Source organism: Macaca fascicularis, chromosome 20 (genome assembly GCF_037993035.2).
Source record: "Macaca fascicularis isolate 582-1 chromosome 20, T2T-MFA8v1.1".
Taxonomy (NCBI): Eukaryota; Metazoa; Chordata; class Mammalia; order Primates; family Cercopithecidae; genus Macaca; species Macaca fascicularis.
The window spans coordinates 77,822,213-77,838,760 of record NC_088394.1 but is presented as its reverse complement, the minus strand read 5'-3'; the positions used below and the strand labels follow the sequence as shown (position 1 = coordinate 77,838,760).

The window sequence follows — 16,548 nt, the reverse complement described above, 5'->3', positions numbered from 1 at the left end:
ATGATGTCTCATGCTTGGGCTAGATAATTCTCAATGGGCTTAAGTCCATCAGCCAATGGTATTCATAGGCCATTTCTATCCCCACCAGCAGGCATGGCTCAGGGAACCCTCACTGGCGTATCTCCACTCACCAGGACTGGCCGCATCTCACAGAAAACCAGGAGGGAAGCCAGCTCTATGTCCTCGCTGTACCCGTTCTTCAGAGGAACAGACCTGAATCCTGAAGCAGAACAAGGAGGAAGATGCAAAGGCAGGTAATTAATGTCAGACCTTAGATTTTTTTGGAGGATACCCAGGGATCACAGGCCTAGTTCAAAGAGAAGAGAAGTCAGTGCCCCCTGCTGGGGGCTGACTTTGTGGAAGCCGGAGGTCCTATCCTGATGGTTAGGGACACAGGCCAACAGCCATGACTGACTGGTCCATACAGGGAAGCAAGGTTAAAAATATCTACCATCTAGAAATAAAAATGATTCACTCAGAAGAAATTAAAACCCACAGAACATTCCACATTGAGTGTAGTGATTGCAGCTGTGGTTCAATTCCTTAAATACTCCTGAGACCAAAAGAGTAGTGAATCCTCATCCATTTCCTCCACTTAGAGCCTTACAAAGCACAGGACCAGGGAGTGTGTTTTATCTTTAAAGATTTCCAATGGGAGGAAATCTTTCTGTCCCTTAGTAGTTCATAGCAGTATTGATCTTCCTCCTCCAAAAGCCATTCCCTGTTTACAAGTAGGACCTGTGTTTGACAGTCATTTAAATGTTTCTTTTTATTTAGGGCTGAAGGGTGGGGGCGAGTTGGAGCTGAATCTTCCCCACCCCCATTCAGTAATGTTTAAGGCAACACATCTCAAAGGTTGGTTGCTGGCTTCTTTTAATTTACTATAAATGAACACAGGGCTAAAACAGAACTGTCACTCCCACCCAATCCTCCTCTCTGTCCTAAAAGCAACCATTGTTAACAGTATCTTTCCCAAGACTGCCTATGCATATGTCTGAGTTGCTTTTAAATCACAAATGATAGTGCCTTACCAGTTAGCATTGTATCTTAGAGATCGTTTCTGTGGTCCTAGTTTGTCTTGAAAGCATTTATATCATATCTACTGATTCTCCAAGACAAGCAATGCCCAAAATAGGACCCTCCCACTGTTTCCTCTGTGCCTTCCACCATTCAGATTTTGGGCTTATTTCTCTCGGAACATTTTATACTCTCAGTTGATTTATCACCTTCAAACAATATCCATTGAATCTCACTTTCCACTGCTTATGAAGAGGAAAGTCGCATACTTACACAAACCTGTACCTTTTCTCCTTTTCTTTCCCCAGCTTCTCCTTTTACACCCCTAAGATGTATGATTTCTATATGGACATGGTGTATAATATTTGCATTCCATTTTGTAACCATAATTCTCCCACAAAGGGAGGCTTATGTTTTTCTGGCATTTTAATATAAAATTCTTAAACATACAGCAACACTAAAAAAATATTACAAAGAACACTTGTATACCCACCACCTAGATTGTATGAAACTTTCACTCTACAGTTGTCCCTTGATATCTATGGGGGACTCATTCAGGACTTCCCCAGATACCAAAATCCTTGGATGCTCAAGTCCCTGATATGAAATGACATAGTTGGCCAAGTATGGTGGCTCATGCCTATAATCCTGGCGATTGGGGAGGGCAAGGCAGGAGGATCACTTGAAACCAGGAGTTCAAGACTAGCCTAGGCAACATAGCAAGACCCCATCTCTACAAAAAATAAAATAAAAAATTTAGCTGGGCACGGTGATGCACACCTGTAGTCCCAGCTACTAGGGAGACTAAGGCAGGAGGATTGCTTGAACCCAGGAGTCTGAAGCTGCCATGAGCTATGATCACACCACTGAATTTCAGCCTCAGTGACAGAGGAAGACCCTATCTCTAAATAATTAAATGATGTATTATTTGCATATAACCTATGCACATCCTCCCATATACTTTAAATTATCTCTAGATTACTTGAATACCCAAGACAATACAAATACTGTGTAATTGTTATACTGTATTAAGGAATAAGAAAAAAGTCTGTATATGTTCGATACATAACGTTTTCAAAAATATTTTCAATCCAAGCTTGGTTGGTTGAGTCCACAGATCCAGAGGGCTGACTGTGCTTGTTTTGTCATGGATTTATCCGCCCATCAATCCATCTAATTTATGTGTACAATTCAAAGTATGACAAAGACATCACTATACTTTCCCCAGCATGCATCTCACCACCCAGGGCTCAGTATTGGTTTACAGTGTTCGTCTTTTTATACAGAAGGAAATGTACAAATTTATTTTTAATGGCTCGATGCTCATCATCTTACTGAACTCTGTGGATGCCTTCGTTGGCTAAATGTGTCCTCTTTTGTTCTCTTCAAAATGAGCCCACGGGACACAGAATTCCTGAGCTGTGCATGTTTGAGAGCATCCATCCTTTGATTTTATAGTTGAATGCCAGTTTGAGTGGGTATAAAACATTCAGGTTTTATACCCACTCTTTTCCTGGTAGGGTTTTGGGGACACTGCTCTCATTGAATATACTGCTGTGAAGTCTTCTGACCTATTTTTGCCCTACGGCTACAATGTGATCTTTGTTGCTAGTTCGTTTTTTGCCTTGATAAAGCCTCACAGAATTCTTGCAGTCTAGCCCAGTGATAGGCCAACATTAATGCAAATATGAATCACCTGTGAATCTTGTTAAACTGCAGACTCTGACTTGGGAAGTCTGGGGTGAAGCCTGAGATTCTGCACCTCTAATGAGCTAATCTGTGGACAGTGGGGAAGAATTAAGTCTATGTTACGGTTTGGCTCTGTGTCCCCACCCAAATCTCATGTTGAATTGTGATCCCCAGTGTTGGAGCTGGGGCCTGGTGGGAGGTGACTGGATCATGGGGGTGGACTTCCCACTTGCTGATCTCATGATAGTGAGTTCTCACGAGATGGGGTTGTTTAAAAGTGTGTAGTACCTCCCCCTTCACTCGCTCTCTTTTCCTCCTGCTGACGATGTAAATATGTGCTGGTTTCTCCTCGTAGCAGGATTGCAAATTTCCTGAGGCCTCCCCAGAAACAAAAGCCTGTACAGCCTGCAGAACTGTGAGTCAATCAAACCTCTTTTCTTCATAAATTACCCAGTCTCAAGTATGTCTTTATAGCCGTGTGAGAACGGACTAATACAGTCTAGCTGCTGATTGACTGTTAGAATGAACTGGAATGACTGCTCTATGGTGTTCCGGGAGGCTATCGGGTAGCCTGTGCACTCCAGTAGCATGGTTCCAGGCCAGACAGTACTATCTGACACTAGGCGTGTGCCTCTTAAATCGGAGACATGAGCTCTGCCCCCATGGCCAGCTATCTCCAGCTCTGCGTACCTTCTCTCACTGCCCAAGTCCCATTTTTATGCACTGGGCAGCCCTCCTTGTATACTAGAGTCTGCTCAAAGGTGTTTCCCAATCTCACCCAAAACAGAATGATTTTTCTTCTTGTTTCTAGTCATTTCACAGGGGAAAGGGAAATACAGACACCTTTTAAAGTAAGATCAATGCTTCGGGCTTTGAGGGCCCAGTGAGAGGGCAGCCGGCAGAGGAGCACGGGGAACAGAGAACACGGGGTTCGAAATTAGACATTCCTGGGTTTGAATCTCAGCTCTGGTCCTACCGGTGTGTGACCTTGAGCAAGTTAAGTCATAGTTTCTAGGCCTCGAAGTGCTCAGAATTTTAAAACCAAAGATAAAACCCCTTTCACAGGATTACTGTGAGGATTAAGAGAGAAAGAGTTTAAGGTACCGAACACAATAAAGGCTGCTTCTTTCCTTCCTGCGCTCCAGCTGGTTTAAAAGCTTAAGTGCATCTCTAATGACAATGGGCGAAGTTTATTTTTTGAGTTTGGAGGCCCCTCAATGCCTTCTGTTCACTCTATTTCATTCCTCCCATGAATATGGATGTGCCAGGCACTGCTAGGAGCTAGAAAGGAGCGAGGAAAGGTCCCTGCTGAGAGTATCTCACAGTCGGGGGAGGACGAGGTCACATTTTTAATCTCCCTTGAGGTTTTGACCTTTGTTTTTTCTAAATCTCCAAGCTAAGCCATTGTATTCTGCAGATGAATTGACACACTTTGATGCCCAGTAAGGTAAGGAGGTTTTATCATCAACTCTGACATCTCTGCAAGGCAATGGGAGGGGTTATGAAGCTCATGGCCTTCATCCTTCAACAGGATGTCAGGGTAACCAGGGGGTTTCAGCACAGCTGCCGCTCTCTGCTGGATGAGTCCAGTAGAGGAACTGGCAGGCAGTTACCGTAAAAAGAAGTCTGTTACAGCATCAAGGCTAGGAAGGTAAAGATGTACCAAAAGCTACACTTCCTGCACCAGAAGAATTGGTTTCATTCCTAAGCCTTATTAGACTAATCTAAAAGAAGCAAATTAAGGAATCACAGTCTCAGTGTGCTGGGTTTAAAGTAGTTCATAGGCCAGGCACAGTGGCTCACGCCGTAATCTCATCACTTTTTTTCTGACCAACATGGCAAAACTCCACCTCTACTAAAACTACAAAAATTAGCCAGATGTGGTAGTGTGCACCTGGAGTCCCAGCTACTCAGGAGGCTGAGGCAGAGGTTACAGTGAGCCGAGATCACGCACTGCACTGCACTCCAGCCTGAGCGACAGAGCAAGACTCTATCTTAAAAAAAAAAAAAAAAAAAGATAGTTTACAGTGTGGGTGAGTTAACCCAGAAGGCTTGCCAAATATCAGGCCTCTTACAGATGAATATTCATTATTATTGCTAGAGTAGCAATGTTCATGAAAATGAACATTTCTAGAGTGCTAAAAAAAAAAAAAAAATCAAAGTTTAAACATTTTCCCAAAGTCTTAACTTGCTAAGGAATTCATTTCCTCAATGGTAAGATAGGCAGCCTTGACATAATTTGGTTTTCTCAAAGTGCCATCCAAGGACCATCTGGGGAGCTGCCTAAAGATGCACGTTCCTTGGCCCCATCCTGGGCAGACTCAGCACCCTGTGGTGGGTCCAGGAACCTGCATTTTCTTTTGAGTCTTGCTCTGTCACCTAGGCTGGAGTGCAGTGGTGCAACCTCAGCCTCCCAAGTAGCTGGGATTACACGTGTGAGCCACCGTGCCCGGCCAGCACCTGGATTTTCTAGCATGCCTGCTGCTCAGAAAGTGGGCTCCTGCCCAGTAGCAGAAATGGTCAGGTTTATGATATTATACTAAGAAAGGTGGAGGTTGAGGGAATGTCTGAAAACAAAAAGGATCCAATTCAGCTCTTCGTTGAGCCCTAGGTTTCCAAACAACATCAAAAGACTATATTTTTATATAAGTAACTAAAAATGACAGTCATCTTTCTCTTGAAAAATGATCCTCAGAAAACAAGGGAACAGTGACCTCTTGAGGAATCCGGAAGAATCTATGATCTCATGCACCATGCATCAGAAATACTAAAGGAAGAGGAAGAAGGAAATTCAACAGCCAGCAAGGGCCTGTTTGACAAACATTATACCTAAAATCCAGTGGGAAAGGAAATACATAGAAGCTAAGGAGAGCCGGTTTTTTTGTTTTTGTAAACGACTGGCTCTGGAAGCAGCAGAGTCCCAAATCCCCTCACCTACAGGTGTCCGTCTCAGCTGTGCAGGAGGGGCTCAGGCATCTGGGATTCAACAGTGTTCTTAAGCGCTGGTCCTATGACCCAGCTTGGCTTGGTTGCAGAAAAATACGAAATGACCCTCCTCATACCATGAACGGGTTTTCTGTTTTCTTCAGCAGGGAAGAAAACCAACGATTCAAAGAAGTAAATTAACCCGCCCAATTTTATACAAAGGGAAGGTGAATTCTGAAGGATCTGGGGGAGTTGGACTCTCGGGATTGTAACTCCCCCCCAAGATGCCAAAGGTCTCTCCCTTGCCACCCTCTCACACTGCCAGCCAGAGAGCAGGAGGAAGATCAACCCAGACTTAGCCCTGGCTAGGGAGAAGCAAACCGTGTATAATATTTCAAAATGAAATCAAACTGCAGTGCCAGGTCGACGATCCACTAACAATCCAATTTTGCATGTAGACATCCCACTTCGAGGGGCATAGCCTCCCCTGTCACCCGCTTCCCCCCACCTGTGTGCTACACGACAGGCTGTACGTGCACCAGCTCTCCAAGCCACCCAATCGGTTTTACAGTGATTCCATCCAAACCAGGAAAAATGATTTTTCATTCTTTCCGAAGCCAGCAGCCAAACCAAAGTACAATGCCAGCCCAAACTGAACATCTTAATTAAAATGCCTCTTACCTGATTTGATTGCTTTAATGGGGTAAGTGGCATGAGCAAGAAAGTTGGGATCACTGAACATATCTTCTTCGTAAACCACGAAGCGCAGAAATGCCAGGTTTGGGTCATAAATTTCAAATGTCACCTTCTCCTGTGTTGGAGCCCAGATAGGGCTGAGGCCATTATCATCTGGAAGGAGATCAAAGCTCATTAGAGGCCGCATTGGAGCTGCCCCCTTCTGGTAAGACAATCTCTGCATCCTTCAGCTATGAATCCCCTTAGCAACCATGTAAATAAATATGCATCTATGCCAAGATCTAAGAAAATCTGAGTAATTTTCTTCACTCCCTCACCCCACCTTGAGCAATCCTGGAAGCTGCTGTTGCAGGCTGGTCCCTTGGTGAGCAGAGCAGGAGACCACCTCCCATCTCCCCTCCCCAGGATGGGGGAGAAGGGAAGAGGGGAGGTGTTTGCAGAGCAGGAAGGTGGAATTTGGAAAAGATGAAAGAGGAGAAGAGAGCCTGTGAGCCACATCCACCAGCAGGGGATTCTACAGCTGGCAGGTGAGAGCCCCGCCTCACAGAGCAAGCAAGGAGCAATCCTGAAACTCTCCATAAATGTCAGTTTACTCAGTCAGCATCTGAGTTGTTCATTGGGCTACTTTTTACGAGGAGCAAGGATCCTGTGCCTTAGAAGGCCCACCATTCACGGTTCCCTCCTGGCTTTTCCTGGAAGAGCAAGCATTCCTCCTGCCCTTTAGGGGCTGAGCTCCCCCAGGTTAGGCTGATCCTCTGGGTCAGGTCAGCCATGTAGGTTCACCCCCTCTCTCCATGTCTCTGCCTCTTGGCCTTTGACTCAGTAGATCAATCCGATTGGGCTGTTGCACAAAGAGGACCAACCGAGTGTCAGGGCCTCACCTAGGATTCCAGACTTGAGTTACAGGCAGGCAAACAGCACTGGGGAAGGTCTAAGGATTTAATAAAGTGGCCCTTTGTATCCCCTCCTCAAGCTGAGCCACGTGGGCAAGAGGGAGGAAAGAAAACCTTGGACAACTGAAGTGTATTGCAAAATACCCCAGGAAGAGCACTCCCACAAAGGAGTCACTGGCCGGACGTTTCAAAGCAGAGGGGCCAAGGCGACTTACTCACAACCGTCGTCTTGAACTTGTTGTTGTCATAGTCGGCTCCACAGATCTCCACCTCTACAAAGGGACAGGCAATACTTCGTCCAAGTTTGGGGAGATGGCGAGCACCGAGAACCTGGGACACCAAAGGGAAGCATTGGAACCCTCCTGGGGTCCTGAACAGACAGCCTAGCATGGATTGCGACTGGGTTCTAGAGTGACACTGGATGAGTTCAATGCCAGCCCTAATTTTCCCAAATTCATTGGAGAAGCCAGAGCAACCTTCTGCGGTGGATGAAGGTGGACTGTGGTATATCCCACAGTTCCTCAGCATCAGCCTGAGTCTCAGTCCCATACGCCACCTGACTCAACAGGTAAAACTCACCTGAGCTCATGAATGCACATCCATGCCCAAGGAGGTGCCTCTGATCAAGGCAGAGCTTAATCACTGGATCTCCCTGCCCCCAGGAAAGGCTGAGGGACAACGTGGCACTCTTTTTGTAACTGCAGTTTACTTAAAGGCCTCTGTTTACATGTGCTTCTTCCCCCCACTGCCCTTAATTTCATGAGAAATGCAATTCATTTCTCTACTTTTCAAAAATTCTTACAAAGTAACAACACTTTCTCTGGAAGTCAGATGAATTTTAACAAGCCCTGGAACTGGACAAAGTAAGGGAAAAAATGTCTCCATTAAGACCAAATGCCTGTTTCCCATGTTTTCTTTCTCTTTCCAGCCAGAGGCTGACCTCACCGGGACCCCAGAAAGACAGGGTCGTACCTCACCCCCACAGACGACAAGGGGACGTGGGTTTGAGGTTTCCCCTCCCTTTCCTCTTCTCCCAAACGACCGTGGAGTGTACTGTAAGAAAAGATCCTCAAACACTGTCTGAATGTGGATAGTTTAGTTTAAACAAGACAACAAGCGTTCCTAGCCATGGGTTCCCCGCTCTCAAGGCAACGTCGGCGCAGCCCCCAGGGAGGGCAGCGGGCTCCCCTGGCAGGGAGGGAGGGCTGGCTTTACCTTGACCGTCAGCGTCATCAGGATCTTCCTCTGGGACTCGGGTGGCATTGGGTCATATTTCTCTGCCCTCATGCTCTCAGGCTGCAGAACGTAGCCCGTGCGCCCATTGAGAGAAAACAACGCGTGATTCATCTGCATGAACTTATCTGGGAAGGAAAGTGAAGGCCTGCTGTAAGTCAGGCATGAGCGTGCTGGCCTCCTAGGCCACAAGTTCCTAGGTGCGGAATGAATGACACCTTTTCCCAAAATTAATGTGAGGCAGCTGTTCAAATAAGTATCTCACTCGAAGAAAATATAGGGTTTCTAGACAACAAAATCCCATACTGGGGAACATCTTTCCAAGTATGTCACAAACTCCCGAATCATAAAAGAAAAGATTCAGGCCGGGCGTGGTGGCTCACGCCTGTAATCCCAGCACTTTGGGAGGCCGAGGTGGGCGGATCACAAGGTCAGGAGATCGAGACCATGGTGAAACCCCGTCTCTACTAAAAATAGAAAAAATTAGCCGGGCGCAGGGGCGGGCGCCTGTAGTCCCAGCTACTCGGGAGGCTGAGGCAGGAGAATGGCGTGAACCCGGGAGGCGGAGCTTGCAGTGAGCCGAGATTGCGCCACTGCACTCCAGCCTGGGCAACAGAGCGAGACTCCGTCTCAAAAAAAAAAAAAAAAAGAAAAGATTCAAACTTGCTAAAAGTATCTATGTAGAAACAAATTGCATAGGCTATTTTAATTCAAATGACAAATATATGAATATAAATTTTTAACCTCTTAGTTCTGATACATCTATGCTATAAATACCTACTGCATAGATACATCAGGTAAGAAGCACAAATAGTTTGCAGAAAAGAAAATGTCATTGCTCCTTAAATAAGAGAAAAACTGGTTAATGTCACTTACAAGAAGCAGCTCTAATGGACTACAGTATATCAGTTTTCACCTCTCAGTTGTGCAAATGGCAAAAAGTTCAACAAAACTCAGTGAAGTTATACAAAAAGAGTGTACTCCAACCTCCACCTATTTGCATCTCCGCCCACAATCTCTCTGGAGGGCAGTTTGGCAGCGTGGCTTAGCTCAGGCACACCTGCAGGCGCATCTTCAGTGGTTTTCTTCAGGGCAAAGTTGATCAAAATGCAAGTGCTGCTTAACCCTCCCTGCGCTTCTGAGAATTCTGTCCCACAGACACATTCCTACGTCTGCGGAATGGCGCTCACGTCAGGGTACAGAAGGCAGTGCTGTTTGTGACGCAAGTAATGGGGAATACCTACACGTGCCTACACGGGGACTTGTTAAATAAATGATTGTTCCATTCAATGGAATCCAAGGTGGCTACAAAAAGAATGTAAAGGAGGCTACTGATGAACAGATCCCCCGAAAGAGGTTTTAAATAACAACAACAAAAGCACAAAGCCCCATGATTTATGCGACCACTTTATGTCCAGAAGCTTCTGTATGTTGGTTATGCCACCATATGAATGTCTCTGGAAGAAAGTCTGAGCAGAATGCCCTCCCAGAGCAACAGGCCAGGAGAAGAGGGCTCCAAAGATGCTTGAATTACGTGAGCTAATGCATTTTCTTTTTCTCTTAAGCCAGACTAACTCAGCCTCTGTTACTTGCAATCATGAAGCCTGCCTGAGCCAGGCACCCTTCAGTCCTCTCATCCCTCCATTCAGCTGCTGGACCTCATACTAACCAGCACTCTGCTGAACTGTGCAGTCCCTCAGACAAACCACTCATTCCTGGACACCACATGGCATCTCTGACCCAAGCTGACTTGGCCTGGAGTGATTGCCACCACCACCTTGCAGGGACTGGACTACCTTTAGTCTGCCTTTACCTGCTGTCTGGAAATTGAGTGCCACCATCTGAGAACCGCACAGCCAGAGGCGGAAGGGGTCGTAGTTTGAAGAGTCAACTCTTTGTCCCTTTGGGTAGATGCGGGTCAGGCCCTTTTGATTGTACCTCAGGAGGTCGACGGGCTTCTGTCTGGTGATGCTGTCAGCCTTCGTCTCCACAAAGGAGCGGATTTCTCGGAAGTCAGGATTTTCTGCACACACAGAGAAAGGTCATCACTACTTCTGTGTCTCATCTCTGCATTTTCTTAATGTTTGGTGCAATGACTGGATGCTCAGATTATAAAAGGAAACCAGGAATCTCCCTCTTTGACATTCAGGGGGTTCTGATGATATTGTGCCAATTGGTGTCACTATGGACTTTTGCCCTCTGGGGGGTTCCAGGTATTAAAAAGGGACCTAGTTTTCCCACCGCCTTTTAGTCTAGAATTATTGTAATTTACTTTTTTTTTAACTACCAACATTCTTGAACAAGAAAACACAAAAGCAGTAGTTATAGAAGAGGGAATATGGGGATGGTTTTAGGTAAGAGAAAATCTTGGGAGAGGAAGATCCAGAGAGATCACAGACACAAGATGAACAAACTGAGAATCACCTGCCACTGCCCACAGGTAGAGCTGTGATGTGGGTGCCTGTACGGGACAGAGGACAGGGAAGGGGACAGGCCTCATCTTGGCTCCCTGCCATCCAGCTGTGGTGGGATAGCCAGGCAGTTAACACGCTGAGCCTGCTGAGTCATGAGCTTTGACATCTGTCCCTGAACAGAGGTTCCTAGGGACTGGCCTCCCAGTAAGTTAACTCAGGGGTCTAGTATTGTCTGGCTGGTCTTCTGTTCTAAGATGAAACATAAGGAAGCACCCCAAAGAAAAAAATATGTACAGCATCATCAAAAACTTGCTACCTGGAGAACATGGTAGAAGGCCCCCTTTTTTTTTTTTAAACTGTATCTGTGGTGGGCTGAGTAATGGCCCCTGAAGATGTCCAGGCCTTAATCTCTGAAGCCTGTGCATGTGTCACTTTATATCGCAGAATAGACTTTGCAGGTGTGATTAAGGAGCTTGAAAATGGGAGGCTTATCCTGGAATATCCAGGTAGACCTAATGCACCACAAGGGTCCTTGTAACAGGGAAGCAGAAGAGGAGAAGCCCATGTGACCACAAGCCAAGGAATGCCAGCAGCCCCCAGAAACTGGAAGAAGGAATTGCTTTCCCCTCTGGAGGGAACACAGTCCTGCGGACACCCTGATGTTGACCCCGATACCGATTTCAGACTCTGGCCTCCAGAAATGTGCAAGAATAAGTGTTGTTTTCAGCCACCAAGTTTGTGGTAATGGCAATAAGAACTCATCTACCCACTAAGTGGGTGATATGGTTTGGCTGTGTCCCCACCCAAATCTCACCTTGAATTGTAGCTCCCATAATTCCCACGTGTTATGGGAGGGACCTGGTAGGAGGTAATTGAATCACGGGGGCTTCCCCTATACTGTTCGTGTGGTAGTAAGTCTCATGAGATGTGATGGTTTTATACGGGGTCTCCCCTTTGGTTGGTTCTCATTCTCTCTCATCTGCTGCCAGGTAAGATGTGCCTTTCACCTTCTGCCGTAATTGTGAGGCCTCTCCAGCCACGTGAACTGTGAGTCCATTAAACCTCTTTTTCCTTATAAATTACTCAGTCCCAGGTATGTCTTTATCGGCAGCATGAAAATGGACTAATACGGTGGGCTTTCCTACTGAGACACCAAAAGAGCTTCTTCCACCAGCTCCCTCACCTGGAGGACAAACCCAAGCTGAGGCCATCTACTGGGAGCAGTTAAGAACAGGAGCATGCACCCACTCTGCCCTCTCTGAAAACGTCAAACTCGAAACGAAGGAAGTTTTCACTGCAGTTATAGGGCAGATTCTTAGGAAAGATGTTACCTAAGTTGTCCTTGGTTTTGCTGGTCGGTTTGCAGTAGACAACCAGGTCAGAGAGCTCGATGGCGATGGACTGGTTCTTCTCCCAGTACTTCATGTTGTTCTCCTGTTTGGAGTTCACCGTCTTTAGTGCCCGCCCCTGAGAAATCCCATCTTCCCAGCTCGCCCTGTGTTTTTTCTCCTGCATCCCCACTTTGCTTTCTCGCATGCTCGGATCTTTCATATGGTTGAATGTTTTCCTTTCCTGAAGACAACCCTGCCCCTCTCATTTCTTCCTCTGTCAAAATTCTTGACAAAGCTATTTCCATGAGGATTTGGTGTCCAGCTCAGTCCTGGCCATAGCCCTCAAATATAGCTGAGGTCAGGATGGCAGGGGAAGGGGGCTCTTCTCTGTCACCACCCCTGTCCTTAACTCTGCCTCCTGTCCCCGCCCCTAAAGCCGCACTGTTAGAGTGTCTCAAATTCTAGTTCTTCAAATCCTCGTGGGCTCTGTGGACCCCAGCATCTTTGTCATAACTCTTTATCCCCTGCACCCTCAAAACCTGCACACCTGCTCCCCAACTCTGCCCATCAGGGCTCTGTCCAAGGGGACCACTACCCAGTGGCCAGAATATGTGCCGTGGACTCGGGAGGTGCCTCCCTTCAGAGGACCTACTGCCAAATCTAACTCCTTGCATGTAAGGATGAGCTTCTCACTTCACCCTAAAGCAGGCAACCCTGTTGGGCCTCCCCAAATTCTACCAGACTTTTATTGGCCAAGGGGGGACCTTGAGAGAATATTTAAATAACGGTCACTATTTGGGGGGTGCTTAGCTCTAGGCGTCACAGGCTAAGCACTGGATGGATACTACCTAAGTCAATCCACACCCTAACAGGGAGAATTATCTCCGTTTAACGGAAGTTGAGTAGCTTATCTCAGCCTTCAGCCAGCCAGTGTCGAGACCAGATGCTGCCAAAGCCCTGTTAACACGGGGTGGGCTCCTGCCCCACCCACCACATGTTCCAGCTCTGCTTTGTCCCTCACACCCTGTCAGCTGCCAGGTTCTGGAGACAATCTCACTAAAATGCCTCCTGCATCCAGACCCAGAGTTCCTATCCCGGCTCCCACTGAACCACAGCAATGCCCTCCTGACTCCTCGTCCTGCTGCCCATATACCCCCGCCCCACTGGTCCATCAAATCCCTCCTTCTAGACCCAGCCCAAATCATTCCTTCTCTGGGAAGCTGATGTGGTTAGGCTTTGTGTCCCCATTCAAATCTCTCATCTTGAATTGTAATCCTCAGGTGTCGAGGGAAAGACCTGGTGGGCGGTGACTGGATCATGGGCTCGGTTTCCCCCATGATGTTCTCATGATAACAGCAAGTTCACCGAGATCTCATGGTTTTATAAGGCAGTTTTCCCTGCTCTTGCTTACTTAGTCTAGGGTAATATCTTTACAGCAGTGTGAAAACAAACTAATCCGTGTACTAGCTCCAGCCAGGACTGGGAAAGGATATTGCCCTCCTGGAACCTTCCAAATTACTCAGTGCCTCAGCTGGTGTGCTCTGCTTCTCACCGTCCCTTGCCTGACTGTCCTACATTAATGCCATTCGGTGCCAATGTGCAGACCTTACTTCCCCACTGAGATATGCCCCTTGATGGCAGGGCTGTGCACAGAGCAAGTGTTCAGGTGATGGTGGTCACTAGGTGAGAGAGGCAACATGACCCAGTTGTTAAGACAGTGGGAACTGGAATGTGAGTTTGAAACCTGGCCCGGCTGTTCTCAGACTGTGCTGGCTGGGCAAGGCATACAGTCTCCTTGTGCCTCGGTTTTCTCAGCTGTAAAATGAGGCTGATATGAATCCTTACCTCACAGGGCTATTGCAAAAATTAAACAAAGAGGCCTTAGCACTCTATGGGCACATGGTAGCTACTCATACTGCCCCAGGAGACACCTCCCCTAGGCAAAGAACCAGAAAGTCATGTTTTGTAAACAAGCAGGTAAAGGCACCCAATTTCTTCTGTAAGAACGCCTTCACGCATGAGTGCTGACAATTCCCAGGGCCAAAGTGGACCTTGGCAGTGACCAGCAAACGAGCCTTTTACGTGAGTTCCTGCTGTGACCACATCATCAGGACAGCTTCGAGTGTGACTCTAAGCCCCTGATACTGGCTCTAGCTTGTCCACATACCCCCAGCTTCTGTCAGCCCTTTCCATCCTTCCTGAATGTCCTTGGGGACACAGCAAGCTCTAGGGGTCAGGCTGGAAGGGCTGTGGTGGGTGGGAAGTGCATGAACTAACAGGTAAAGAAGGTGTCAGCCAAGCAATCAATACTAAAGTGCTGTCACAGAAACCAAAGCCATGTTTCTTTTCCAAACCTCAGGTGTTTTCTCCTGGTCCTTGAATCAACTTGACTTTATACTCTTAGTGCACAGTTTTCACCACGGGGTTGTCTGCAGACAGGAAACCCCAGAAATAACACAGCTCACTCTAGTGACAACAGAATTGCTTAAAATGAGGGAGTGGGCCTGCCTGTCGAATTCTGGAATGTTGGCCTCACACAAAACACAGCGCTATGACAAGGTATGGGGCTTCACTTTTGCTTTTTCCTCCCAACCTCAGCAGAAGACAATATCAGTTCAATAAGAAACGCCAGCTGCTGCTTCAAAATTGCATGACAAGGCCGGGCACAGTGGCTCGTAATCCCAGCATTTTGGGAGGCTGAGGCGGGCAGATCACTTCAGGTCAGGAGTTCAAGATCAGCCTGCCCAACATGGTGAAACCCCATCTCTACTAAAAAATACAAAAATCGGCTGGGAATTGTGGTAGGCATCTGTAATCCTAGCTAGTTGGTTGGCTGAGGCAGGAGAATCACTTGAACCCAAGAGGTGGAGGCTGCAGTGAACCGAGACCCCACTGCTGCACTCCAGCCTGGGCAACAGAGTGAAACTCTGTCTCAAAAAAACAAAAAACAAAAAAACTGCATGACAATTACTCTCTGGGCCTGCAGCTGTCATCTCAGAACGGGAAATCACAATACAGTTGGTGAGGCTCTGGAAACCCACTAACTAGAAGGATTTTGTGACTGCCCTCCGCCATCAATGAGGTGGCCACAGACTGTGTAACAATGAGGGCACTTAGGGACAGGCAGAGGTCCTGGCAGCGAGCAGAGAGTTTATCCGCCGCTGGTTGCCCGAGAGTGGAATGGGGCCTTCTTCCTTTGCCCCCCAACACCAGCTCCCCAAAAGGGCTAGCTGTGCTCAGTGCGGGAACTCCGTCAACTCTGCTGTCCCGTTTTTTTTTTTTTCCCCCCTCAGATGTAATAATAGGACTTTAAAAATCATTCTCATGAAATCTCAGCAAATATGAAAACCAGTTAGGAAGGAATGTAGACCAAAGGCCGCCAACAGCAGCCTTGAACAGCTCAGCTTCATTTCAGAAACCCTCATGCACAGGAGAGGAGGTGCGAGGCAGGGGAGAGACACAGCCTTCTAGGGAAGAAACACTTTTCCCCATTAAGCAAAGCAGAGAGAGCCGGAATACGCCATTTGGAGATTTTTCAAATAAACCTCAGGGTTGTGGCGCCCCCCTGTGCCTCAGAGCTGTACTGCAGCATCAGAGGCACTCGAGGGCCTAGAAGAGATGGCTTCACTGGGAAAGCCAGACGGACAGCACAGCTGGCCACAAGCTCATGGTTCCTCCCCCATGGCTGGTGGTGTGAAAAGCCATGGGAAGAATTAGGAGCCCTAGGGAAGGCCCCCAGGAGATCCTAGGTCAGAGAAAGACGATGTCCCACCAGTGAGGGTACCCATGGACCGGCCCCCTCTGCAAAGTCTCCTAAAGAGGACACAACGATCCTGTCGTGACCAGGGACTGGCCAAGATGTGAGGCCCTCCCAGGGGGAAAAAAATGACCTGGCCACTGGTAGATGACTAAGTATCTTGGAGGAGAGACTCACTGACGCTAGCCAGAAGTCAGAAGGCACAAGAGGCCCCACAGGAAGGCTTTAATCAGCCCTTGGGGTCAAGATCTACCTTAGAAGCAAATGGGTCCATAGGAAACCCTACAATTTCTTTCCAGTTCTGCAGCCACAAGGACAGCCCTTACTCCATCATCAAACACAGGGTGGCACTTGCCCATGTCGCTCTGGTATAATGACAAGGCAGTGATTAAGTACTTTTGAGTTATGAATGTGGTTCCTCATTTTGCAGACAAGGAAACTAAGGCCCAGAGAAGTGTGGTTGCTTGCCCAGGGTCCAGCCCTGCCAGGATGCAAACTCCAGTATGCCCAACTCCTAGACCTCCTGTTCTTATCCAGAAGCTCACACCGTCCCAAAACACTTCCAGCCAGAGACTAGTACTTCAAGTAGGACA

The 16,548-nt window shown here is 47.4% G+C and overlaps 1 protein-coding gene across 8 annotated transcripts in view; it reads right to left on the bottom strand.

Moving 5' to 3' along the window:
• Positions 1-16,548, bottom strand: part of PLCG2 (phospholipase C gamma 2) — a 239,221-nt gene that overhangs the window by 12,889 nt on the left and 209,784 nt on the right. For all 8 annotated transcript variants that reach the window (XM_074027663.1, XM_065536926.1, XM_074027664.1 and 5 more), the window contains 6 exons: positions 12,199-12,301; positions 10,267-10,476; positions 8,436-8,581; positions 7,436-7,550; positions 6,313-6,480; positions 132-220 (listed from right to left, as the gene is read on the bottom strand). In XM_074027663.1, the coding sequence (XP_073883764.1) occupies positions 132-220; positions 6,313-6,480; positions 7,436-7,550; positions 8,436-8,581; positions 10,267-10,476; positions 12,199-12,301 (831 nt within the window). The remainder of the gene's footprint in view (positions 1-131; positions 221-6,312; positions 6,481-7,435; positions 7,551-8,435; positions 8,582-10,266; positions 10,477-12,198; positions 12,302-16,548) is intronic.